At 44.4% G+C, this 24303-nt stretch overlaps 4 protein-coding genes and 1 long non-coding RNA gene across 8 annotated transcripts; 4 read left to right on the forward strand and 1 right to left on the reverse strand.

Annotated features, from left to right (window-relative positions):
* The first annotated feature begins 813 nt into the window (after positions 1–813).
* LOC112269280 lies at positions 814–2776 on the forward strand. 2 transcript variants are annotated; one of them, XR_002960894.1, is made up of 5 exons: positions 814–1395; positions 1556–1667; positions 2037–2134; positions 2213–2271; positions 2345–2776. It is a non-coding gene; the product is annotated as an uncharacterized LOC112269280 (long non-coding RNA). The 2 variants fall into 2 exon arrangements; XR_002960893.1 differs by lacking the exon at positions 1556–1667.
* Positions 2777–5053: 2277 nt separating this feature from the next.
* On the forward strand, positions 5054–7052 carry LOC100832304 (putative non-inhibitory serpin-10). The gene is given in 3 exon segments (XM_014895690.2): positions 5054–5758; positions 5884–6688; positions 6691–7052. Coding segments are annotated over 3 exon segments (1185 nt in total). The 5' UTR covers positions 5054–5413; the 3' UTR covers positions 6726–7052.
* Positions 7053–11149: 4097 nt separating this feature from the next.
* On the reverse strand, positions 11150–12147 carry LOC100842919 (heavy metal-associated isoprenylated plant protein 39). 3 transcript variants are annotated; one of them, XM_024455692.1, is made up of 3 exons: positions 11930–12147; positions 11724–11829; positions 11150–11539 (listed from the first exon to the last, which is right to left on the reverse strand). In XM_024455692.1, exons 1-3 carry the CDS (start codon positions 12038–12040, stop codon positions 11370–11372), a joined length of 387 nt encoding a protein of 128 aa, XP_024311460.1. In that variant the 5' UTR covers positions 12041–12147; the 3' UTR covers positions 11150–11369. The 3 variants fall into 3 exon arrangements, with proteins under 3 accessions (XP_024311460.1, XP_024311461.1, XP_003580221.2); XM_024455693.1 differs by having other exon boundaries at positions 11724–11805; positions 11930–12142; XM_003580173.4 differs by having other exon boundaries at positions 11724–11802; positions 11930–12125.
* Positions 12148–13060: 913 nt separating this feature from the next.
* On the forward strand, positions 13061–16136 carry LOC100832616 (O-glucosyltransferase rumi). The gene is made up of 6 exons (XM_003581407.4): positions 13061–13489; positions 13880–14484; positions 14588–14780; positions 14866–14930; positions 15028–15238; positions 15345–16136. The coding sequence occupies exons 1-6, from the start codon at positions 13343–13345 to the stop codon at positions 15684–15686; spliced, it is 1563 nt and encodes a 520-aa protein (XP_003581455.1). The 5' UTR covers positions 13061–13342; the 3' UTR covers positions 15687–16136.
* Positions 16137–17636: 1500 nt separating this feature from the next.
* Positions 17637–24202, forward strand: LOC100832926 (O-glucosyltransferase rumi homolog). Its single transcript, XM_010241876.3, has 6 exons — positions 17637–17970; positions 21320–21984; positions 22299–22491; positions 22567–22631; positions 22729–22939; positions 23532–24202. The coding sequence occupies exons 1-6, from the start codon at positions 17809–17811 to the stop codon at positions 23877–23879; spliced, it is 1644 nt and encodes a 547-aa protein (XP_010240178.1). The 5' UTR covers positions 17637–17808; the 3' UTR covers positions 23880–24202.
* Positions 24203–24303: the final 101 nt, after the last annotated feature.

The following is a 24303-nucleotide window of genomic DNA, read 5'->3' on the forward strand; positions in this document are numbered from 1 at the left end:
GAAGTTCAAAACTCAAATACTTGGTTGCATGATGTACTTTGCATATAAATATGCACTAGTGTAACCTTCATATATACTAAGTTTTTGTTTTCACGGAAGTGTTGGTGCTGGCCTGTGCGGATCTATAACCAGAATGGTTTTGGTACATGCGCATACTTAAATTAATCTAAAAATATATCATGACACTAGAGCATGGGAAATTAATTATGAGTTTATGTATATATGTATGGTACAAACTTTTTTAGGTTTGTATATGGAAGTTGTCGTCTCTGGCTCACATCTATCCTCGCCTCCTCCACATCGTCACCATCTCCGGCTCATTTGTACCTGACATGAAGAATCGTTAGGGAACAAAATTGAAAGAAAAATTCATGTGTTTCCGGATTTTAACTTTTTAACAATTTTTTTTGTCAAAATCCATATTTTAACTTAGAAGACAAGTCTTACTTAAATTTACATGGTGCTTCTTAGTTCGGTTTTGATCATTTGCACAGTGACGATGCAGCAGTTAGATTGCAGACCTATTTAATCAGGCCATACGGCATTACAGACTGTATATGTAACCAACTCCATTGTGTAAACTTGACCATTATGTAAACCAGAATCATATCATCAACTCTGGTTCCTAGCCATAGATTTCCTAGCTCTGAAGTTCACAGAGATCGATATGTCAAGATCAACTGTAAAAGTAATCAAGTTTGCCCTTCCACCAGACATGCTCTTTCTTCTAATGATTTATCTGAACATTTCAGAAATTGGGCTTCTGAAATAGTGTCTGCGGGACTGCAACAGGTTATTAAGGGCACCAAACGTATGCAATTAATCTAACACTCATGCCTGCAAGTGTACAGACATTCTTTTGAGATTAATGATGGCACACTAACACTACAGTTTAGTTCTGTTAGTGATATATTTACCTGATGGTGATGGCTAGGTATTTCTATATTTCGTTGTTGAACTCCAACGCTTTTGTTTTCATGCGGCTGTTTTCAGTCTTTTTTTGACGAAAAGGATACAGCGATCCATTCATTGCCAAAGAGGGTCGCGCGATGCGGCCCGGGAACAAAAGTTAAGAAAGTACAAAACTCACGAGAAAGAGGGGGGGAGACAAACACAGAAGCTCACAAAAAACACAGGAGAGCTAAATCTAAGGAACATCATCCGGCCCAGAGCAAAGCACTCCAATACCAGCGCCAGCCTGCTTCCACACCGCAGCCTCCTCCTTGATGATGCTGAGGACACCTTCCTTGGGCCGCAATTTATTCTGAAACATCCGACGATTTCTTTCCTTCCAAGTTTCCCAGAGAACGAGCAAAGAGATCGAGGCGACAACCTTTCCCAGCTCCTTCCCTTGCAGGCTGTTTTCAGTCTGAAACTGAACTTTGCAACACTCTGGTATGTATTTATATAATATCATTGTTTACCTGTGCAAAACGAAAACATTAGATAGGAAGCTACTGTTTTGGTGTCTAAACAGTTTGAATACCAAAATTAGCTAGGTCAGTTAAACATTAGGTAGGACGCTACTACAGTGCATCTTGTTTACACATTTTAGGTAGGAGTAATCGAAGGCGCAATAGTCTGAGGAACAAAGGCTTTCTGGCAGACATCACCATTTTGGTGTCTAAACACATTGTTCGACAAAGAGAGCTGGTGTGCGCGCCATGGTGAGCAACTGGGGAGTTAATTGTTTGAATAGGTTGCCTGAATTCTAAGTCTGTAACAGAAAATTTATTGGGTTCGGACGCACTGGGTTCAAATATTTACAAGAATTGTGGTTCAGATGTGTACAAGAACACTTAATTATATGGTTTTGGCTCGAAATTGATTCTACTAATTAATGAGATGGTTGACATTCTCTAATTCTTATTCAGTTCTCTAATCACTGGAAGTGACAATTTTTTTAGAGTAACAAGGAAGGGATACACTGATACAGATACTACATGATTCTCCAATTGCATTTCTGAAATTTTGTTTTTAAGTAGCCAAGTGTTGCATGACTCATAATTCCTCTGCGTCCCCTTTCTCTAATTCAGGTTCCAAGTGAAGAAGAAACAATTCTTCCACAACTACATGATTATTACATTGTTTGCTGTAGTTGGGACCTTCATGTCTTTCAGTATAATTTCCCTCGGTAGGTTTTCTCCCCCTTTAAAGTTTACTCAGCATGTTGCTCTGTGCTCACTTGCCTCACCGCTGCGCTCTATTGCAGGTGCTATGGGGATAATATAAAAGCCGAACATGGTGCCCTTGAGATTGGGGACTTCCTACGTGAGTTCTCTGACCTGAAGTGTAAACATTTTGGTAGCCTAAGAACAAGCATAATTTGTTATTATCCTTGCAGTTTCTCAACCAGTTTTTGGAGGAAACCGATGCAATTATTTTAAAATTGCTTCAGCTCAAGACATTGTTTCCGATCTGGATATCCTATGAGAGGCGATGCTGATTTTTTTTAAACCTAAGTTCGAGCTGAAATAGAGGTGCCAGACCGACAGAGATGAAGACTTATCTAAAAGCACGGTAACAGATGTGATTGAGCCAAGTGAGCCTTAGAGTGCCATGGAAGGATTAGTGAGTGAGTTCTCTCTCTCAGCATCCTTGTTAGAGTTTTAGATATAGTTATTACAGTGGATAAAATCATGGGCTAGAGAACATGGCTTGGTCATAATTTTTTACATGGTCACTGCCCAGAAATTCTATAGGTGTACACTCAGTGGACACTTCCATTGTTGGAGAGGATGATCTTATGAATAACATGAACTATGTTTCTGTGCGACAAAATTGTCATCTGCCGCTCTAAGAATAATTTTGTGTATTACAATTTTTATATAGAAGATTGAGGCTTGCAGAACTAGCAAAGTGAACAGAATTCTTGCAGTTGATGAATTTAAGTGATGTTTTCTGGAAGAGCGCCGCATTTTGTTCTGTTTGAAAACACCACTGCTACGGAAGAATGCTGCATATTGTGTGTTCGAAAGCAACAGGGTCACAAAAGGGCATCTCGTTTTCCAAGTGGTATCTAGAATTTTAAATGGGCATATCTTACAATGTTTTTACTGGGTTTTTTTTTGGACGTCCAGAGAAGCCAATGTGAGGAGAAAGAAAGAAAGAAGACACGAAATGACAGTGCATAGGTGAAGAATTGCCGGAGAGAATATGAGTGAAGCCCTCCCTCCCCGCGTCAAGAAAACCAGCTCTCCCCGCGCCCTTTAGCGTGGTAAAAAAATCCCGCAACAAAAACAGAACCAATCCCCACCCTCCTCCCTATACGCGACCAATACCAAAGAGAGAAAGATTGTCAAAAAAAAGAGAAAGTTTTGATGCATTGCACGAGTGTACAATTTTTTTTCCTCCGTTGCAACGCACGGGTAATTCACTAGTCTTTTTTTTTGATCGGGTAGTAATTCACCTAGTCTTACTTAAAAAGGAAAGGAAAAGAGACAGATATGTCTGTGATATACGAGTGTACATGAGTCGGAGTTCCCCGGCCAATAAAAACCTTTTCAGGAGCTCTCCACTCCTCCAAATTCTTGACTCAACTCTCACTACATGAAATCCTGCTCCACTGCAAAATCCTGGAGTTAAAAACACGTTCGCTAATCAACTCTTAACTCCAAGATTAAGAAAAACCAGTTTGGGGCTGAAATGGGCCGCCGCTGCTCAAACCTTGTTGCTGTGACTGCTGTTCCTAAATTAAGAAAAAAACTACACTTGCTGGTCCTTTTTGGCAGAATAGTTTCTGCTGGCTGTTGATTTTTTTGACTGAATCATTTTTTGCATAATCCACATCAAACTGACGCCCACATAATCAATAATCAAATTGACGTACAAAATCAATTACTGAACATTCTATGTACATAATCAAAATCGTCAAATTGACTGAATCAATTTCTGAACATCCTGATGCATGTCCAGAATCAAAATCAGATGCCAATCAGAATTTCTCAAGGAATCAATTAACATTTCAAACATAATCAACTTCTCAAAGCATAAAATTTCTCAGAGAAACAAGTTCTCACAACATCAAATTTCTCAAAGAAGCAAGTTTTCACGATTTGCATATTTCAAAATTACAGGAACCACAATCCGCAAGAGTTTGCATATTACAAAATGAGAGGAACCAAAAAACTATTTCCATTGCTTTGAATATCTGTCTTTGAATGCTTCTTCTAGTACCACACATCAATAGCTATTTCTATGGCTTCAAACTCTTTTTCATCATATCGGATGGCGAAAAAGTACTTCAATCTTGGATGGCAAATTCTTACAAATATTTGGGAATTTATTTTTGAGATTGCAAAATGTAGAATTAAGCCTTCTTCTTCTCCCTCCCTCCCTCCCCCCCCTCTCTCTCTCTCTCCCTCCCTCCCTCTCTCTCTCTCTCTGTTCCAGTGAGTTGCAGAAAAAAAACAAAGAGGAGTTGCTAAAAAACAGAGGATTCTTGGTTGTTGGAAAGAATTTGCCAGTTCATTTTGGACAAAGAATTTGTCAGCTGCTGCAAAGCCCAAAACCTCCATTGTTTTTCTTGTCAAGGAAACAAAAAGAAGGAAGCCACTGGTAGTATTAAGATTCATCGCTATTCATCGGCAATGGCTAGAACCGTTGTATATCTACAGTCTACACTTGATCTACCAGTACCCATTGGTACATCCTTACTGCAAATTACAACAACAAAACAAAACAGTGATCAGGCAACAATGATCAAGCCACCGAATCACCAAAACGTGATGGAATCTTCAATCACAAATTGACCTGGCCATGAATCTTAAGTACTACCTCTACTGCAAATTACACTAACACCAACAGTGCAGGCATATCTCTCTAAAAAATCCCCACAAACACATGCACGGATGAAACAAGAACTGAACCCCCTGAAAATCCCCAGAAACTGTTGTTCCTTGCCACATGGCGATGGAGACGTCTATGAGAAAGAATGCACGGAGAATGGAGGCAACCGAGGGCGGAGGTGGTGGCGACCGACAGCGGATCCGGAGGCGACCAAGGTCCAGTCGTCTCCTCGGGGTGGAGACAAACAATCGCGGAGTTGGCGGAGTTGGCGGAGTTGGTGGCGACGGCGGAGGTGGCGGCGCTAGGGCATTCCCGCCGTCGCCTCAGGAGTGGTCAGAGTTGTACGATTTGGGGAATTTTTCTTCTTTGGGCCGACGAACGGGTAAGTGATGGCAGTGGCGGGTAATTGTTTCGAACTTCTAAGGGCAAATCTTGATTCCGCTCCGGCCGTGCGACCTGAACGTTCGATCTCCGATCCGAGACCGTCCGGTGCTGGCGTTGCCCCTCCCCTGCCCTCCCTAAATACTGGACGATGGCTTCCTTCTCAACCCCTTTTGGTTCCCCGTAATCCTCCGTTCTGTTACTATCCTAGAACAGAGCAGTCAGTACTAATCCCTGCACCGGCATGGATCAGTTCTTACAGGTCGCTTTGCTCGCCCGCACGGAAGCCATTGCCAGGCAGTCGAATTTCATCTTCTCGCCCCTTTCCCTGCGGGCCGCGCTCGCGCTGCTTCCCGCCGGCACGAAAGGCGAGACGCTGCGCCAGCTGCTGGCCTTCTTGGGCTCCCAAGAACTCCGACAACTCAAGGCGGCCAATGCCGGGCTCATCGCCGAGATGCGCGCGTGGCCGCAGCTGTCCTCTGCCGCCTGCATCTTTGCGGACAAGTCGCTCGTGCTGAGGCCAGAGTTCGTGTCCACCGCCGCCTCCGCTCACAAGGCCTACGCAAAATCCTTGGACTTTCAGAATCAGGTAGCACTAAATTAATTCACGAATTAACAAACAATTTATAAGTAACCATCAACCAACAAAATTAAGGCACGTTAACCATGAGTACGCGTGACTGGGAAACTTAATCTTTTCTTTGGATCGATCAGCCGGAGGCAGCGGCGGCTGAGGTGAACGCTCTCATCACACATGCCACGCGTGGGCGCTTAAGAAACATCGTCTCCCCGGACTCTTTCAACGGCGGCGACGCCAAGATCGTGCTGGCCAACGCCATGCATTTCAGGGCGACGTGGGCTCGCAGGTTCGACCCATCGGACACCGTCCACGACGACTTCCACCGCCTCGGCGGCGGCGGCACAGACGTGCGGGTGCCGTTCCTGTCGGACCCGGGCATGCAGTACGCCACAAGCTTCGCCGGCCTCGGCTTCAAGGTCCTCCAGTGCTTCTACAAGACGGTGGGGCGCGACGGCCGCCTCAGCCGGGACGCGCCGTGCTTCTCCATGCTCGTGTTCCTCCCTCACCGGCGCGACGGGCTCGCGGGCCTCCTGCGGCTGGCGGCCACGGAGCCGGACTTCGTCATGCGCTGCGTCCCCCGCCGCGAGCAGGTGGTCAGCCCGTGCATGATCCCCAAGTTCAAGTTCTGCTTCAAGTTCGACGCGAGGGCCGCGTTGCGGTGGCTCGGGCTGGCCGCGCCGTTCGAGCCCTCGGACGCGGACCTGTCCGGGATGGTCTCCAACATGCCGGAACTGGGGATGTACGTGTCGTCCATGCAGCAGTTGGGCGCCGTGGAGGTGGACGAGGAAGGCACGACGGCAGTGGGAGCGACGTACACGGCAACGAGCCCGGGCTATGGCGGCCCGCCTCCGGGTCCGCCGCCGCCGCCGCCCATGAGCTTCGTGGCGGACCACCCGTTCATGTTCGCCATCGTTGAGTACGGGAGTGCCGAGGTCTTGTTCTCGGCCACGTCCTGGACCCGTCCAAAGAGCTGTGACTTCCTGAGCGACCAGCCGATCGACGACTGGTAGTTACTGCGATCGAGGCGTGTACCTGCTCAAGTGTTCATGGACGGTTATGCGTTTATTTCCGTTTCGGGAGAAAGGAAGGGCTGGCTTGAAACCTGGCTGCATTGTACGAGACTCGTCTGAGATTTGTTTATTTTCCGTTTTCACAATCGATGGATCATATTGTCTAGTCTGTAATTCGTTGGTGATTTCCCAAATTTGTGGTCTGTTGTCTTCGATTAAAGAGTTCAAGGACTAAAGTGTTCATTTTTGCCGAATTCATGAACAAACGGTGTATTTTAGCCCGGATTAAACTGTGATCTCTGCCTCCGTGCATTATGTAGTTTGAGTCTTTGAGAGCACTTGTCGAGACGAAAATCTGAGCGAAAAATCCTTGTAAGAAATCCTGATATTTCCACGCCTATCATGACCTTGAATGTCTTGCCAAGCGAGTAGTACAGCATAAAGGCAATATGTTAATGTCACGTGGAATATAAATATTGAATGCTCCAGCAACGAATGCACTCGTTTGATACTATCCTGCTAATACATCCGCACAAGTGCACATCTATCTATCTATTATATACTAAAAGCAATATGAGGGGTACCGAGAGGAGGCTCCACGTTGATCCACATCATCAAAATTATTTTGATCGTCAGATTTGAGATCCAAGGGCCGTAGAAAACGTTTGACTTTTTCCTCTCAAACACAGCCCGTAAAAATAGTCAGGCCTGTAAAACATATGTTACGTTGACACGGCTCCTAAAAGGAAACCGAAATCCACTCCAAACAGGTCACGATTGGTTGCTAAAAAGAAACGGATATGTCTTATTTATATTCTTGGTGTACGTACATTCCGTGGAGATCCAAAATCGATTAACATGAGATCAACACCACGTGAAAACAAATGTGTCGCCATCCTTCATCCTTCGGCAGGGAGAACCACGGCGAGGAGAAGAAGCCGTCTTCATCTGAGTTTCAGCAACACAAACGATTCACGTCCATCGTGTCCCATAGATCCTCCGGCCAGAAGGCACGTACTCCCTCCATTTCATAAAGATTGGCACGGGTTTGAGCTAGCTGTAATCCAGAGCCGTGCCAAGCCGTGCCAATCTTTATGGAACGGAGGGAGTAGCTTTTTGGGCTGCATGTTTGAACAATTGATAAAGTGCTACCCCATTCATGCAATCCAAAATTTCAGCTTTTGGTGAATTTTTCTGTAGCGTATAACAAGTGTTTAAAATTGTTACCCATTGCGTTGGATCTTCAAAATCTATTATCTATCTATTTATCTACTTCCTCCATCTCATATTAAGTGAATCAAATTTGTCTAAATATAGACATATCTATATACTACGTCTAGATACATTTAATTTTCAGCACTTAATATGGGACGCAAGGAGTATCTATTATTTCTATTATTATTATTATTATTATTATTATTATTATTATTATTATTATTATTATTATTATTATATACTAAAAGCAATATGAGTGCCAATTATTTTGGCCGTTGGATCTGAAATCTGAGAGTCTAGAAATCTTTATTTCGATGCTACATTCTGTGTCGGGCGCACATGCCGTTTTGAGAAGCGGAAGAGACAACCAATTTGTCCGGACACGCTCTAAGCTACCGTACGACTTGATAGATCATAGCCCTTGTGATGCGCCCTGCTAGATCACCCATGGTACCAAGAAAGGAAGGTACATGGTAATTTAATTGATGTGCACACGCACGAGTAATTGGTTCTTGTAATGGTGTAGCAGCAGGTGCAGTGGTTGTATCTGCAGGTGGGATGTCCTCATCACCTTGGTCCCTCCCTAGATACGCTAGGCAGGGCATCAAGCTAACTAAACACCGGAACAGAACTTGGTTGTTACGTTGGCTGAACCTCTAACAAAGTACATACGAGAGGCTCGCTACATAGCAAATGAAAAGGCACTTACTAATCAAATATCGCTATAAAATTAAGAACTAAACGACTGTCTCACGATCTAAATTTTAATACTTCCCCCGTCCAACAAAGGATGTCTCAACTTTGACTAAATTTCAATGCATCTACACACTAAGTCGTGTCTAAATACATCCAAATTTTGACAAACTTGAGACATCTTTTGTTGGATGGAGGGAGTACAAGCATCGATAGCATAATCACATAAAACTTTAATCACACACGATGATTTTCAAAGAAAAAATAACCTACTAATATAGCTTGGTGTACACATGATTTATCGGTGCATCAAGTGAACTGCCAATTCGGCTTGCGAATTTTAGTTTTTGAGCATATATGTGATTTATATATGATGCATGATCAGTCAGACAGTCACCTTTGGTAAGAACCACCATATCACACGTGATCTGGACTTTAATTCCAGATACACAATTAATATCACCTAAAACAATCAATTAGTTTGATGCAAACGCTGATCAACCAACGTGTTGTGAACTTAAAATTAGAGAAATAAGTTCATACTACAACCCTGAACTAACCACAGAGTTTAGATTACTTTTTTGAACTCCAATACCAGTTAGAACACAACTCCAACTATTCATACCATTAAATTACCCCCTGATTTTCGTAAAAAAAAAGCTACCCCCTATATAGGCAAAAGATGGTTTTCGCATACATGAATGGTTTTGACAGAGTTGACCACCGCATTTTCTCATTAATCCTTAGCTGAGATGCTTTGAAGTTTTAACAAGATGCCAAAGATAACAGTTATAATTTTTGGTAATTTTTTCAAAAATTTCCAGGAATTTTACTCCCGAAATCAAAATATGAACCTCAAACAAAATGTCATTTTTCTACCGATCATTTGTCCGATGAAGTTGAATTTTTTATGGTAGGCTAATAACATGATTTTTTATTTTTTCCATTTTTTATATTTTTTTACTGAAGAAACGTTAGCTGACTCGGTCAAAGCCTGCCGCTACCAACCCTACAAATTGTTCATTTGATGTTACATCCTACAAATCGGTTCTTTTGATGTTACGTTCGGCTGAACCTGGAAACATCGGTCCAAATATGTCACGTTAACTTCTCTTTTGGCTTCCTAAGAACAAACCGCTGGTGGAGCTGGCGCACCAAACTAGCAGCAGGAAGCAGTGGGGCGCTGCCGGATCTGGGCGAGTATCCGTTGAGCTGCTGGACAAGAGATGGGGAAGGCAATGGTCGAGTGGCGTTGAGGCTGGCGCAGCGGCAACAAATGATGCGTCGGTGTTGGTTGAGGCAGTCGGTTGGCAGCAGTGTTGGTGATGGGAGAGACATCGGTGGGCATGCAGAGAGGCGGCCGACGACCTTGCCGGTGGCGGCGGCGGTCAATTTTGGGCATCGGGTGAGCCTCATCCTGTAGGTGGAACGGAACATAATGAGAATGAGAAAAAGGGAAGAGAGAATGAGAAAAGGGGAACATCCGTTGCTGCATGTGGATCTTTTTTCATGTAGAGATCAAGGGGAGAGCAATTGAAATAGTAGTAGAGACGTAGATGCAGTTTGACATATGTGTTTTTCCTGCTATTCTGCTAATTCACGTGGATAATACGCTTGTGTAGAATAGTTTGTAAAAGACACACCGCTAATTAAAAAACTATGTTAATTAGATTATAGTCATTATAATACTCTGCATTATATAGTTTATTTAACTGCTATAAAATAAAGTAATTCGATTAAGATATATGAATTTAAATTATATGAATAAGTTTGAAACAAGAAAGTTTAGGAAAGCGGTTGAATAAAATACTAGAAGAATGAAATATAGGAAGTGAGATAGGGAGTCTGCTGGAGCAAACACAAATTTATGGGAGTAATGTTTTATACGGGATCCCCATATAGGAATTTCGGGGCTTAAATTTAGGGAATCAACTGGAGTTGCTCTTAGGTATACAAATCTCATGTGTTCGATTTTAAAATTACAAATACGACGACTAAATACGTATGGGACAAAATCCAATCTCACTGAATTATACCCCCTCCATCCTTATTTATAAGGCATGCATTGAATTTTGCGCCGAACTATGACGAAAAATTATACAAAAAATGTGTGTGTGTGTGTGTGTATATAAGCGTTATACTAGAGTTTTTCAATACTAATACTAATACAACGATATCTCTGTTTTTTATCGCAATAATGTCGTATTATGAAAGTAATGTTTGCCAAAGTTTTACATAAAATCCTACATGGGCCTTATAAAACCTAACCGAGGGCAGTGGCGGATCTAGAAAATGGATTAAAGGGGGGATAATCTTATGCAAATTGTGTGGAGGGGCCTGATTAAGCATATTTATCATATTTTAGCTTTAATCTTTCATGCAAACCATATGAATATAAGGAAGATGATGTTGGACATGACTGGTGCTGCCGCCCGGGCAGCCCTGGTCCTGGATCCGCCCCTGACCGAGTGAGTATATGGTATGGCGAGGATAAAAAAATGTACAAAGAAAAAAAACATCAACAACACATGTATAAAATAAGGATAAAATAAATAATACAACAATGATCATCAGATCTAGCCCGCGCATTTCGCACGGGCCATCATGCTAGTAACTAGAAAAATAGACTGCAAAGCAAGGTATTCTAAAACTGACTAGGAAAGTGCAGTTGTATATGTTCATGCATCCTGAAGGAAAGTTGATCACTTCTTTTCCACTTTCTTATCATCCTTCTTCTCTTCTTTGGCCGGCCCAACGGAGACGATATCGATCCTCCCGAACTTCTTCAACTTCTTGGCGACAGTGACGGTGTCCATATCACCTATCACTGTCATCTTCTGATCTTTGTGATCGGCGGCTATTGAGTCAATACCTGTCTCAGATCATCACTAAATCAGGAGATGGACCCAACTTTGAGTAGTACTGCTACTTTAGCTAGCCAGGCGCAACATCGGAGTAGAAAAATCCATTTATATCAATTTGTTCGCGAGACGAGACAGATATAATAGAAACACATAAGGTGAAAATAACAACACAAATTCGAAGAAATGACTCACCGTAGATATCCGCAACAGTTTCCATTGCTTTCTGCTTCACTCTCTCGTCGCTCATGGAAGAAACCTTCAAGACGATCTTCTGCTGCCACGAAAAGAACCCCAGCAACTAATTAGTAGAACCAATCCAGGAGAGATTACCCAAGGTGACTTGGCAACAGAGATTCGAAATTGCAGGAAATTTGATCACTGGAAATCTGGAATAATACCTGCGGCGCCATGCATACGAAAGAGAGGAGGCGGAGGGAGAGGGAGAAGGCAGATTCGTGTTCAATGTGCGGAATGAGCCAAGCTGCGAACGGGACTATTGGAGACATCATCCCAGATTTGTACACCGTCTCCGGTTACAGGTTTCCCCTGTTTCATCTTCCGCTGCACGTTCGCTATCGGTCCAACGAGTCGAAGTCATACTGGACTGACCAGTTCTTTTCGGCTTTTTGGACCGGCTTTTTCGAAAAGCTGCGCTTTCTGTAGAAGCCGCCATCTAAATTTGATTAAGCTATCAAACTAGTTTGGCCTAAAGTACTTTAGAAATCTAGCTAAATCTGTGATGGGACTTCTTCACGAAGATAGGTGAGAACAGTTTTTAGGAGAAACCGGTCTTAAAAGTCGAAAAGAACGTAGCCTGAAAGACCGGCTTTGCCTGGTCCGTTTTGTTAGTCGTTGCTGGTGGGCAGAAAGGAGAACGCCAGCACAACGTTAGTCGTCTGGTCATGGCTCATAAAGTGCAGCACTTCATAATCACCAGATATATCTTGTCAAAAGGGCATTTTGTCAATATTGGCAGATTAGCAGTTGTTTACCTGCCTCAGCGTAGCCTTCTGCTTGCATCGTTTCCCAGGTTGGCTAGGCTTCCGTCTACGCCTTGCAGCTTTGTTTTGTAGGAAACAGTCGGCTTTTTTTAGGAGTAAAAGTTAGGGGAAGATTTGGTAAGCTTGCTGAACGTCCTTGCACTGCAGCTGCAGAAGTGCAGAGAGTAGAGATCGACTGATTCGACTCTAGTTTCGTTTCAACACGTTTTAAAATGTGCAATGGCCAACTTACCACAGTGAGGATCAAGATCTTTACAGAAGTCACCAATGTCGACTTACCCTTGAAAGCAGCTCACAACGTCGATTTACAGTTAGCAAAATCTCAGCAAAGGAAAAAAAATAGTGCATGCCCATTAATTTCCCATACGGAGGAAGCTACATGCCCATCACAGGCATCACAATGACTTGGGAGTAGCAGTTTAGTACTCCACGCCAGTAAAGGTGAAAACAACCCGTAGGTGGATGACAACCTTTCTTCTAAAAAATTAATTATGATATCTGATGTAGCGAATTGGATGAAGGGAGCAGAATGGTTAGACAGTCCACATCACACCATCATCAGGGGCAATTGCATCACGCGAAAGTATTTTTCTCATGCATCACATCGGTTGAATGTTGAATCCATCCATGATTCTTCCACAATTCAGTTCCCTGTCCTACAATCCAACACCGGGAAGAAAGAAAAATACAGAGACAACTCGTAAGATATTAAGGTAGTTAGGGGGAAAGAGGATGAGATAGTTCATCTTTTGGGCGTCGGCTCGTCCGTGGAGAGAAGAAGCTAGGCATGGTGTCTGATTGTGGTCATTGATGGAGCCTCCGGCCAAGGTTGAGCGGCTCACGCGGAGCCTGCAGGCAGCTCCCTGTCTGGCAGTGAACGGTGGTGTATTCGTCTTCTTCGTCGCGATTGTTGCCGGCGCTTTCGTCTCCTCCTACTGGATATCTGCCAGCGCCAGAGTAAAGTTCCTCAAGTACCTAGCAATCTATAGCATCTCTGTTTTGTTTCATGGCATGCATCAAAATTATGGCATGGCATAATCATAGCGTCCTAGAGTAGTACAGTAGTTGAGTTTGTTCATCCGTTTTACTCCCTTAGCTGCGTAGGTTCATGGTAGGAGGACAGGACTACCGAATTGCGACAGTACTTGGGGCCAACCATCAGAAATTTAGAACTTAGAAAATCATTGAAAATGGTTGCCGAAACCCTCCACAGAACTTTAGAAATCGATTTCGTTTGTTTCTTACAAGAAAGATCATCTTAAAAAGCAGCATGTATCACTAGATTGCATCAGTTGTTACGAGCCAGATGACGTATCTTATTAAAAATCGTACGACTCCAAATTACAGGTTGCTCCAATCATCCCTATCGCCGTTCCAGCGATAGCACAAAATGCAGCGACGAGTCCGTTGCGGGCGCCGGGCCTGACGACACCCTTCACCAGCAGCCAGGACGCCGCAAACCGAACACCATCCGAGTTACCTGCCGGTTTGACGCAACAGCCATCGCCCGCTCCGGCTTCAGAAGCCGCAACAGAATCATCATCAGCGACAACAACGGGCAGCTGCCCGGCCTACTTCCGGTGGATCCACGAGGACCTGCGGCCATGGCGGGCCACGGGGATCACGCGCGAGACGCTGGAAGGCGCCCACCGGTACATGCCCAAGTTCAGGGTCACCGTGGTCGCGGGGCGCCTCTACGTGAGGCGCTACGGCCGGTGCTTCCAGACGCGGGACGTGTTCACCCAGTGGGGCATCCTGCAGCTGCTCCGGCGCTATAACACCACCGGCCGCCGCGCCGTCGTCCCCGACCTCGACCTCATGTTCGACTGCCAGGACCTGCCGGTCGTCGACGCCGGCAACCACCGCGGCTGCCACCCGCCGCCGCTGTTCCGGTACTGCGGCAGCGAGCCCACGCTGGACATCGCCTTCCCTGACTGGTCGTTCTGGGGTTGGTAAATACTGTCAAGTCTGCACGCATCATACATACTACCATACCGCATAATATTGATCGAGGGGTTAAAACATTGTTTGGTTCTGTTTCGATTTATTACGAAGGCCGGAGCTTAACATAAAGCCATGGGGGACGCTGAGAAGGGAGATCGACGAAGGGAATGCCGCGGTGGACTGGACGCGCAGGGCGCCGTACGCGTACTGGAAGGGGAACCCGATGGTGGGCACCGCACGCCTGGAGCTCCTCAAGTGCAACGTGTCCCGCAAGCGCGACTGGAATGCGCGGATCTATGCCCAGGCATATGCACACGCCACTGCTCTTTACCACGTCGTGCGCTAGCGCCTGGCAAATTCTCATCGGATGGATGCATTTTATTTTTCAGGACTGGGGGAAGGAGGTGCGGGGCGGGTTCAGGGAATCAGACTTGGCCAAGCAATGCACGCACAGGTAAAACTGTAAAATTCTGTTCGCCCACGTTCGATCCAGACGAGTACTGTGATCGATCTGTCACCTGACAACCCACATTGGAATTTGGAACGCGAAGGTACAAGATTTACATCGAGGGACGGGGGTGGTCTGTGAGCGAGAAGTACATCCTGGCGTGCGACTCCGTGGCGCTCGTGGTGCGGCCGAGGTTCCACGACTTCTTCTCGAGGGGCCTCATGCCGCTGCAGCACTACTGGCCCATACGCGACCGCGGCCAATGCCGGTCCATCAAGTTCGCCGTGGACTGGGGCAACTCGCACGTGGACAAGGTACTACCAGTACTACTGTACTTCGTTTCCCCGTCTTGCGAGTCACATTGGTCGCCAGAAATTCCCAACTAGTAGACCAAATAACGTCTCGTCGGTGCTTTTACAGGCGCGGGAGATAGGAGGAAACGCGAGCAAGTTCATCCAGGAGGAGCTGACGATGGACCGTGTCTACGACTACATGTTTCATCTGCTAAGCGAGTACGCCGAGCTGCTGCGGTACAAGCCCACGATACCTGACGGGGCCGTCGAGGTCACCGTTGAGTCCATGACCCATGGAAGGCGGGGACTCGAGAGGGAGTTCATGATGCACGCCGGGCTGAACGCTTCGGACAGGGCAGGGCCCTGTGAGATGCTCTCGCCGTTCAGTCCCGGTGAACTGGAGACGCTGAGGAGGAGGAAAGCGGATGCGGTGGAACAGGTGGAGACGTGGGAGAGGAGCGCCCGGTGAGTGGCAACTGACGGACGAAGGAGGGAAGAATCAAATGGCTGACCGGATGAATCCTTTTGAGATTGGAGTGCTTATCGGAACACGGCGGAGAAGCGAGAGAGCCAGAGAGGGCAGGGTGCAGTACTTTTACAGTAGATAGCGATTCACCGTAGCATATATAGGATTGTACGTCTGTACCGAACGCACATCCAGCAAAATACTACCGCTGTTGGCGGCCTGTTGCAGTTGATCCCATGCTGCAGTTGGAGCGGAGGGCGCCACGGAAGAAGGGACGAAGCAGAGCAAGGTCGTAAGAACTGGGGGTGGATTTGAGGCTCAGACGCAATACAAGGCTGCTGCTTCTGTTTTGGGCCCAATAACGCTGATGCACAGCTGGTAATTCACACCCACCTATCCGTGTTTTGGGCCCAATACAAGGATAGAGGCTACTTCGATTTGATTGTCCTTTTAGAATCCTCTCTCTAAAAAAACTCAAAACAAATTATTTTTTAAAACTCAAAAAAAGAAAGATTGCCCTTTTAGAATGTTCTAACAAAAAATTCGTCTAGAAACCCAAAAAAGGTTCCTCTCTCTAAGAAAGGAAAATATTGTTCTAGGCGAGAAAACATCTTTTTCTTTCCCTAAAAAACTAAGGGTATCTACAAACTTTGAGTTTGTAGTGTTGACTCTGAACAAAAGTTAGATTCGATGGTACAATAATTGTTGTGTTTTGAGTTGACTTTACACAGTACAATACCTCTTGTGTCTTGAGTTGAGTTGACTCACATGGTTGGTTAGCATTTAAATTCGATGGTGTATAATGTTGACAAGATTAACCCTCTTAGCTAATCTTAGTCGAGTCTTTGCCGAGAGCCTGACTTTTCATGGTTATGTTTTATCTATTAGTTCTCTCGTATCCTTATCAACAAATTTCAAATAAGAGTGAAAGAAAATCACAGGAGCGATAGGCCGGTCATCGGAGGTTGACATCACAACAACCTGAGTGTTATTGCTAGTAATACATAGGGAGTCGGATCGAAATTATTTGTACGGTGTTCTTGGATCCATCGGATGGATTGAGTGTCGATTGGTGTGGTACGATTGAATATGTCATCAGTCGTGTTGAGAAGTCAAAGCTACTGCAGCATCATCTGGGCCCCGATATGACATGGTGATGGATGGTCTGATGGATTGCACGGATCTTGATCGCGCCCCATTGCATATTTCCCTTTCGAAGCTCGTAATCATAATCAGAGCTACCTAGTCGTCGATGCAAGTGGCCAACAATTTGGCATGAGCCATCACAGGCTTTGTTTGGTTATTGACTAGGCTTCTTTGATGGTCTTCTGCGGTGAAGTCAGAGTCACCATCTCGAGACAGGTGATCTGTGACGACGATGGCATTTTCGAACAACATCGACAACAATCTCCTGGACAATGTGTGAGGAGTCTGCGTCTGTAACTAAGGCCGGAAGATGGTTCCATGAGTGTTTTCTTGTTTCATTACAACATTTTGGACATGTTGTACAATTTGTTTTTTGTCTAGTTTTCCGCTATTAACTAAACTATCCTCTTTTTCTTGATTGCTTCTTAATTACTCTTCTTAATTACATTAGGAAATCGGACTCCAGTTTAAAATTTATATTTTATCTTCAGAGAGGGCTTTTTGGGCCCCCAATGAAAGAAAGAAAGAAAGAAAGAAGACAACTTTAAGTGCTTTGAAAAAGCTTGTCTTTTTTACACATGAGCAAAGCCATGTCGATTTACAGGCGTGCAAACGCTCTGGAACTTTCATACGCAAATTTTACTTTTAGCATATTCATGAAACTACCTTTTCCATCCGGAGTTGCAGCTTTGAATTTCTGCTGAAACACTTGCATACTGATACTACTGAAACGACGGCTGAAAAATCATGCTATAATTCGTTCCTTCTGCGTAGAAAGCCTTAAACGTGGCACGCTGCTGCAGTTGCTTGTCCGGTCCTCAATAAATTTGCAGACGTTGCCCGTCTCTCTGCGCTGCTGAAAACTCGTATCTTAGAAGAGCTCCAGCTGACTAGTCCTCTTCCAGAACCAAGGAACCAAAGTACGCAATCAAACATCGTCTTGTGGCTTGTGCACAGTGAAGCCGCGCGGGCGGCGGCTATGGCGATGGCGGTGGCACCGGCTGCGGCCGTGGACGGCAGGCGATGTAGCAAGCTTGCCGCGGCTATGCCAAGAACGAGCCCCGCCTACCTCTTCTTCTCCGTCGTTCTCGTCGGGGTAGTTGTCGTATCTGCTCGTTGGATCACCTCCACCACCACCACTGTGAGTTGAACTTGAAGCCACCTTTACGATTCATTTGTTATAATTTTTTTGTCTCCGGAGGCGTGATGGAAGTACGTAGTTTATCGATGCAAATGACTAGAATTTACCTCCTCAAATGATCGAGGAGCCCTTAACGTACGTCGCGAAAGAGATGTCGAACTAATTCTTTAACGAGCTTTGCTTTGGTACACCCTTTTTTTTAGAGATTTTTCACAGTAGCTCAGCACTCCAAAAACGAAGATGAGAGTACCAATTAGATCTGACCGTCTATATCAAAGGGCAAATTAGACATTTGTCAAAGGAAAGAAACTCCATTAATTGTCGGTAATAAAACTCCATCTATTTAGCCCATCAGTTACATCAGTTACGGCCGCAATCGCAATTAACGCATGCAGGTTTCCTAACTAATCAACAATTTTCTTAATCAAAACTCATCTCTCTCCTCCCTGCGACGGCTCCAGCGGCTTCCGCCAAGGAAGGTCTGGCCGTGGCTCAACAGTGCAAGTTAGGATGCCGACGGCTCGTCTGCTTAGAAGAAGCTAATGCGGCCAGCTCCCGTGAGGAACCTGTTCCAGCGCATGGTGGCGACGACACCGCACACATTTGGGGACATGTCTGGCCACGTTCCGTCGTTCCTCGACGGCGGCTACGTCCGCAACGGCCGACGACGCCTACGTCTTCATGTCGAGGACTGAACGCTAGCACCGGAAAAAACCAAAAATATAATCACGCGATTACGATTTTGTCCTCCAAATCAAGGTACTCAAGTGGTTTTCGACCCGGTATTTCATAGAATAAACGACGGAGTACCAGACAATATAGGCCATTAGATCAAGACAAATGAACGGTTCATATTAAATTCGTGGTACCATAAAAGAGTTCTTTTCTTAACATTATTGTTGCATGATTAAGCGTCCTGCTAGTGTAAACACGAGTCGCGATTCATTTTAACCCAAGGTTAGTTCGATTAGTTGACTTGAGGAACGCCGTCGCTTCTCGTCCATTACTTCACGTGAGAACAACTTAAGGCGGCGATAGCCAATTAGCCATGAATGCTAGCTAGCTACTTTAACATGGTGACTTTCTTTCGATCGATCTCGGTCCGTTACTACTTGCCGGCTTGGACCACGGGTTTTGAAAGCCGCGTAGGTCGGGTGTATTAATTTTTCCCGCTCCTGCTTTGTGTTGTTGTGCCCCTCACGTCACGGTGCACTAGTTTATAGGCACTAGCTAGTTCCCCTCTGTCAGTGTAACCCGGAGGTTTAATTTGATTGCGTGCTCATCGTCCTTCATGTCGTTCTTTTCGAGAAAAAACTGAAAACGAACCTAAAAAAAGCCGTGATTTGGTAGGATCAGAACGTTCAAGTAGAAAGGTAGAGGAATCGAAGGAAAAGACAAGAAGAAAGAAGGGTTCACGACTTCACGGGAGTTCACAAGTGGTTGGAACTTAACTCGGCATGGCAAATGCCGTATGTCTTCCTTTGGTCAGCAAGCCTTTTTCTTTGTATCCATAGATTTGTTTGCCGATTTGCCTTAACCAACCAGAGCATCCCGCCCGATCTATCATGAGGAAGGGGAAAGAGTGATTCTTTTACTCCCTCTGATTCTAAATTCTTGACTCAAATTTGCTCAAATATGGATGTATCTATTCTTAAAAAACGTCTAGATACATGTAATGTTTCGACAACAACTTAAAATCAGAGTGAGTATTTGTTTGAGAATATAGAGTTTCTTATTGACTTATTGTCATATATCAAGTTGACATAACAGTATAATTATAGACCTATATACCCAATCTATGCATACATCCCAGCAGTCGTAAGAAAAAAACAGAAAAAGGGGGCTCAGCTCCTCTCACGTGTCCGAGATGCCGTGGTGGTGGCTGACATGTGGGACCCGGACCCATGTGTCAGCCATCTTATGCAACGTACCTTAGGGGATCCGCTTCCAGAAAAAGGACCAGACGGCATAGCGCTGATTTAATACTACGATGGAGACATCCTGAGATTACATAAGCCAGCTATCTTGGAAAAACACCTCCCTGACCACAAAAAAGATACGTGATATAGAATACAAGAAACGAGAGGTGAAAGTAGGAAGATAAAGTTGGCCGACCAGGTGTCAAATCAATGGCCGCTAGACAAATGACGTTCACCAAGGTGGCAATTATAAGAAAACGATGATTGTGTCATAATCCAGTCTTTTCTTCTTCTCTGGGGAAGGTTTCCATTTGGGAAATAGAAGATGCCAATTGGTTTCTTACTTTCTTTCTTGGAAATAGTTTCATCTATACAATTAACATTTCAGAGCAAATCTATACACATAATTGTGGCTCGGTAGGTTTCAGGCCTGATAAAAGTATAATGATTGTATGGCTTTTTTTTAAAAAAAATAGTATGACTGTATGGTAAAAGTTCCTTTTCGAGAAGCCGATAAATAAAAAAAAGAGCCCAGAACCAAACAAATAGTTATGAAATTTTGATGTGTCAAACTTTGCATGGGAGCTAATGGTATGTTTTATTTGTGCCCAACATTGCCATGACAAAATAATACTTGCCTAGCCAATTTTTTGTGAATGTTTTGCCTTTTTCCAGAAGTTGAAGGTTTTGCAATCCACAATAAATTATACTACAGTGCTAGAGTTGGTAGTGAGACACTGCTTTTCCCAAAAATTAACTTCCATCCAAAGAAAAGCAATTTTGGTCATGACCAAAATTTCGATAGAATAAGCTTAGATCATCTAAACATACCCCCAAACAGCCCATGAGCCTTTTAGGTTGTGCTTTGTTCAAAGGCCCAATGAAACTTGTGCGGGTAGTGAGAGAATACTCCGTAGTCTCGAGGCCTAGATTCGAGTACAATTTGCATTTTACCTAATTCAAAGGCACAATACCGGCGGTCGAAAGAGAAAACCTTAGCTGTTACCTTTGAAGAAAATTTTGATCTCTGACAGTTAATCTTGTATCGGACATCAATTTGGCGTTGAGAGACGAGAGGAACCGCGGATTTATGTCCGGCATCTAGTTTTGCTACTTTTGTTGTTAATTGTTTTTTTTCCGGTGTCATCTTAATGATGAAGATGACATCATTTAGAAAATGATGTCTTTGCTCTATCATTGTCGTTCCAATTTATGGCCAACAAACAAAGCCAGATTGTTCTTCTAATTTTCTTGCATATTACCTTGTGCGGTTGGATGGTTTGATTTATGACGAATTCCAAATCTACCTGCTAAATGTAGCAAAAAAAGAGAGACAGTATATTCTTCTTTTTTATATAAAAAATGAAAAAAATTGAAACAAATGTCGTCTCTCGGCCAAGTTGCCATGACCGTTTCGTCCGTCTTTGCAGTTTCAGGCGAGCCTCCCCACCACCACCGCCGCCGCCGCCGTTCTCAACACCCAAACACAACGCCCACCACCGCACTCGCCGTCCAAACAACCGCCACCACCTTCCGCCTACTCCATCTCTTGCCCCAAACCTTCCCTCCATCTCAACGTCTCCCACCCTACCAAAGCGCGCAAATCCTCCCAAACCCTCGCCCTCGCGCTCTCCTCCTCGTTCTCCTGCCGCTCCTCCCCTGACCACGCGCCACCCACCACTAACGCCGCCGCCTCATCCTCCAACTCGTCGTGCCCATCCTACTTCCGCTTCATCCATGAGGACCTCCGCCCATGGCGCGAGGCGGGGGGCGTCACCCGCGCCATGCTCGCCCGCGCCCGCGTCACCGCTAGCTTCCGCCTTGTCGTGCTACGCGGCCGTGTCTTCGTCCAGCGCTTCCGGCCGGCGTTCCAGACGCGCGACCTCTTCACCATCTGGGGCATTCTCCAGCTGATCCGCCGCTACCCCGGCCGCGTCCCTGACCTCGACCTCATGTTCGACTGCGTCGACTGGCCAGTCGTACGCACGCACCTCTACCGCGGGAAGCACGCCCCCTTCATGCCGCCGCTGTTCCGGTACTGCGGAGATGACAGGACGCTGGATATCGTCTTCCCGGATTGGTCTTTCTGGGGCTGGTAATTATCCGTCCCTTCTTCATTCTCCCTGTCTACTTACCGTATGGAATACCCCTTTGCTTAATGTCTTAATTCCTTATGCTTGATCATCGACATTGTGAAGATAAGCATCGGAATTGTGCTCCTTTGATAATTTTGGGTGAAAAACATGATGCAGAACTGATAACCAGAACGTTTAACCAGAACTGAAGCTTTGTGTATTGCTAATGGGATACTCAAATGTTTAGGCGATTCCTAGACTCGATTATTTTGTCTCTCCAGCTTAGTTATGCATATGAATCTCAAATACTCTAATAACTATTCTTTGTTGCCAGGCCAGAGATCAACATAAAACCATGGGGTGCCCTACAAAAAGAACTGAAGGATGGTAATAACAAGGTAAGATGGTTAGACAGAGAACCTTATGCTTACTGGAAAGGGAATGCAGCAGTTGCGGTGTCACGGCGGGAATTGGTGCAGTGTAATGTCTCCAGTACGCAGGATTGGAATGCAAGGATTTACACTCAGGTAAATTTTCTGTTAATGATGAGTCGGGACGGATCCAACAGCTCTTATAGTTTTATGTTGTACTTTGGAATGTAGGACTGGTTCAAAGAGGGCAGGACAGGGTATAAGAGCTCAGATTTGAGCAGTCAGTGCACTTATAGGTTTACTTTATTTCACTCTTTTCTTTTTGGGTGATAAAGAAGCAAGGATCTATTTATTTGCTGTACTAAGTTCCTAACACTGGTTTAACATTATCAGGTACAAGATCTATATAGAAGGATCAGCATGGTCAATCAGTCAGAAATATATTCTAGCATGTGATTCGATGACACTGTTGGTCACACCAAAATATTATGATTTCTTTTCAAGGTCACTTATGCCGATTCAGCATTATTGGCCTGTTCGGGGTGACAATAAATGTGCCTCCATAAAATATGCTGTTGATTGGGGCAACTCTCACAAGCAATTGGTACTTCCAAGTTCCCATCTTCCTGTATCTACATATGTTGGCAATTAAGTTTTTAATGCTAACTGTTAACATGAGCCATATGGCGATGGGCTTCTCTGATGTCATTAGAGTTCAACGAACAACTTCTGCTCCTAACAGTGCACTGGGAAGTTACTAGTCATGGTTTTCTTTTTTACTTTCTGTTGAAATAAAAAGTATCAACATTTGCTGCAATGTAAACTTTGAACCATAATCAGAACTTAAAATGAGGGCAAGCATAGTACCACTGGGGTTAAGCACTGTTAGTTTTTAGCTAAAAAAATTCTGCCAAACCTTTGATGTGTTCTTTATTTGAAATTGACCAAGTTGAATATATATATGATGTTTAACTTTAGTTAATTACATCACTTGCTTTTGCTTCACTAATGACACTTTCAAGTTTGCTATAGTGTTTATGAATTCCTTAGATGCTAACTTCCATCGGCATTGAATATTGAAAATTCTAAACATGCCTTTATGTTACATAATGTTATGTTGTTCCATTTCTTCTTGAGGAATGTATTGCGTTATTTTTCAAGAAAATACCATTCTCATACTTCTAAATCTGGAATAGGCACAGAGCATAGGAAAAGGAGCAAGCAATTTCATTCAAGAAGAGGTTAAGATGGACCACGTTTATGATTACATGCTTCACCTTTTGACGGAATATGCCAAGCTCCTAAGGTTCAAGCCAACTAAGCCACCTGAAGCTGTTGAGGTCTGTTCCCATTCTTTGGTCTGCCAAGCTGAAGGCATTGAGATGAAGTTTCTTATGGAATCTATGGTGAAGTCTGCCCATGATTCAGGTCCATGTGATCTGCCTTCTCCCTTTAACCCTCAGGAGCTCGCAATGCTAAAACATAGGAAAGAAAATTCAATAAGGCAAGTTGAAACGTGGGAGCGGAGAGCTTCAGCAGCTTAGATAACAAGCTTTGAGTTCCTGCCTCTATTTTTGTCCCCAAACACAGGAATACATTATTGGCTAGCTATTTAGGTTAAATCTTATATAATCTACATTGTTGGTATTGTGGTGCTAACAAATAGTCAACTACCAAGTATCATTGAACTCGCTGTAAACATCCAGTGAACTTGACCACAGTGCTATACTCCCTTCGGTTAAGGGATGTTTAGCTGTAACCACTATTTCCTGTATTTAGTTTGGATTAGTTTTGCTTTGTAAAGCCATTTTTCAGACAATTAGGGATATGTTTAATTCAGAAGATATGAGTTTTGGTACTTATGCCATCTTTGCATTCAAATTTGATTGTTTTTCGTTGCTGGCTGAGATTGTTGGAGAGATTCGGTAACTAATGAGAAAGGTACCATAGATCGGCTAGTGCTAGCAT

The sequence above is a fragment of the Brachypodium distachyon genome, chromosome 5 (assembly GCF_000005505.3).
Source record: "Brachypodium distachyon strain Bd21 chromosome 5, Brachypodium_distachyon_v3.0, whole genome shotgun sequence".
In the NCBI taxonomy this organism is placed as follows: domain Eukaryota; kingdom Viridiplantae; phylum Streptophyta; class Magnoliopsida; order Poales; family Poaceae; genus Brachypodium; species Brachypodium distachyon.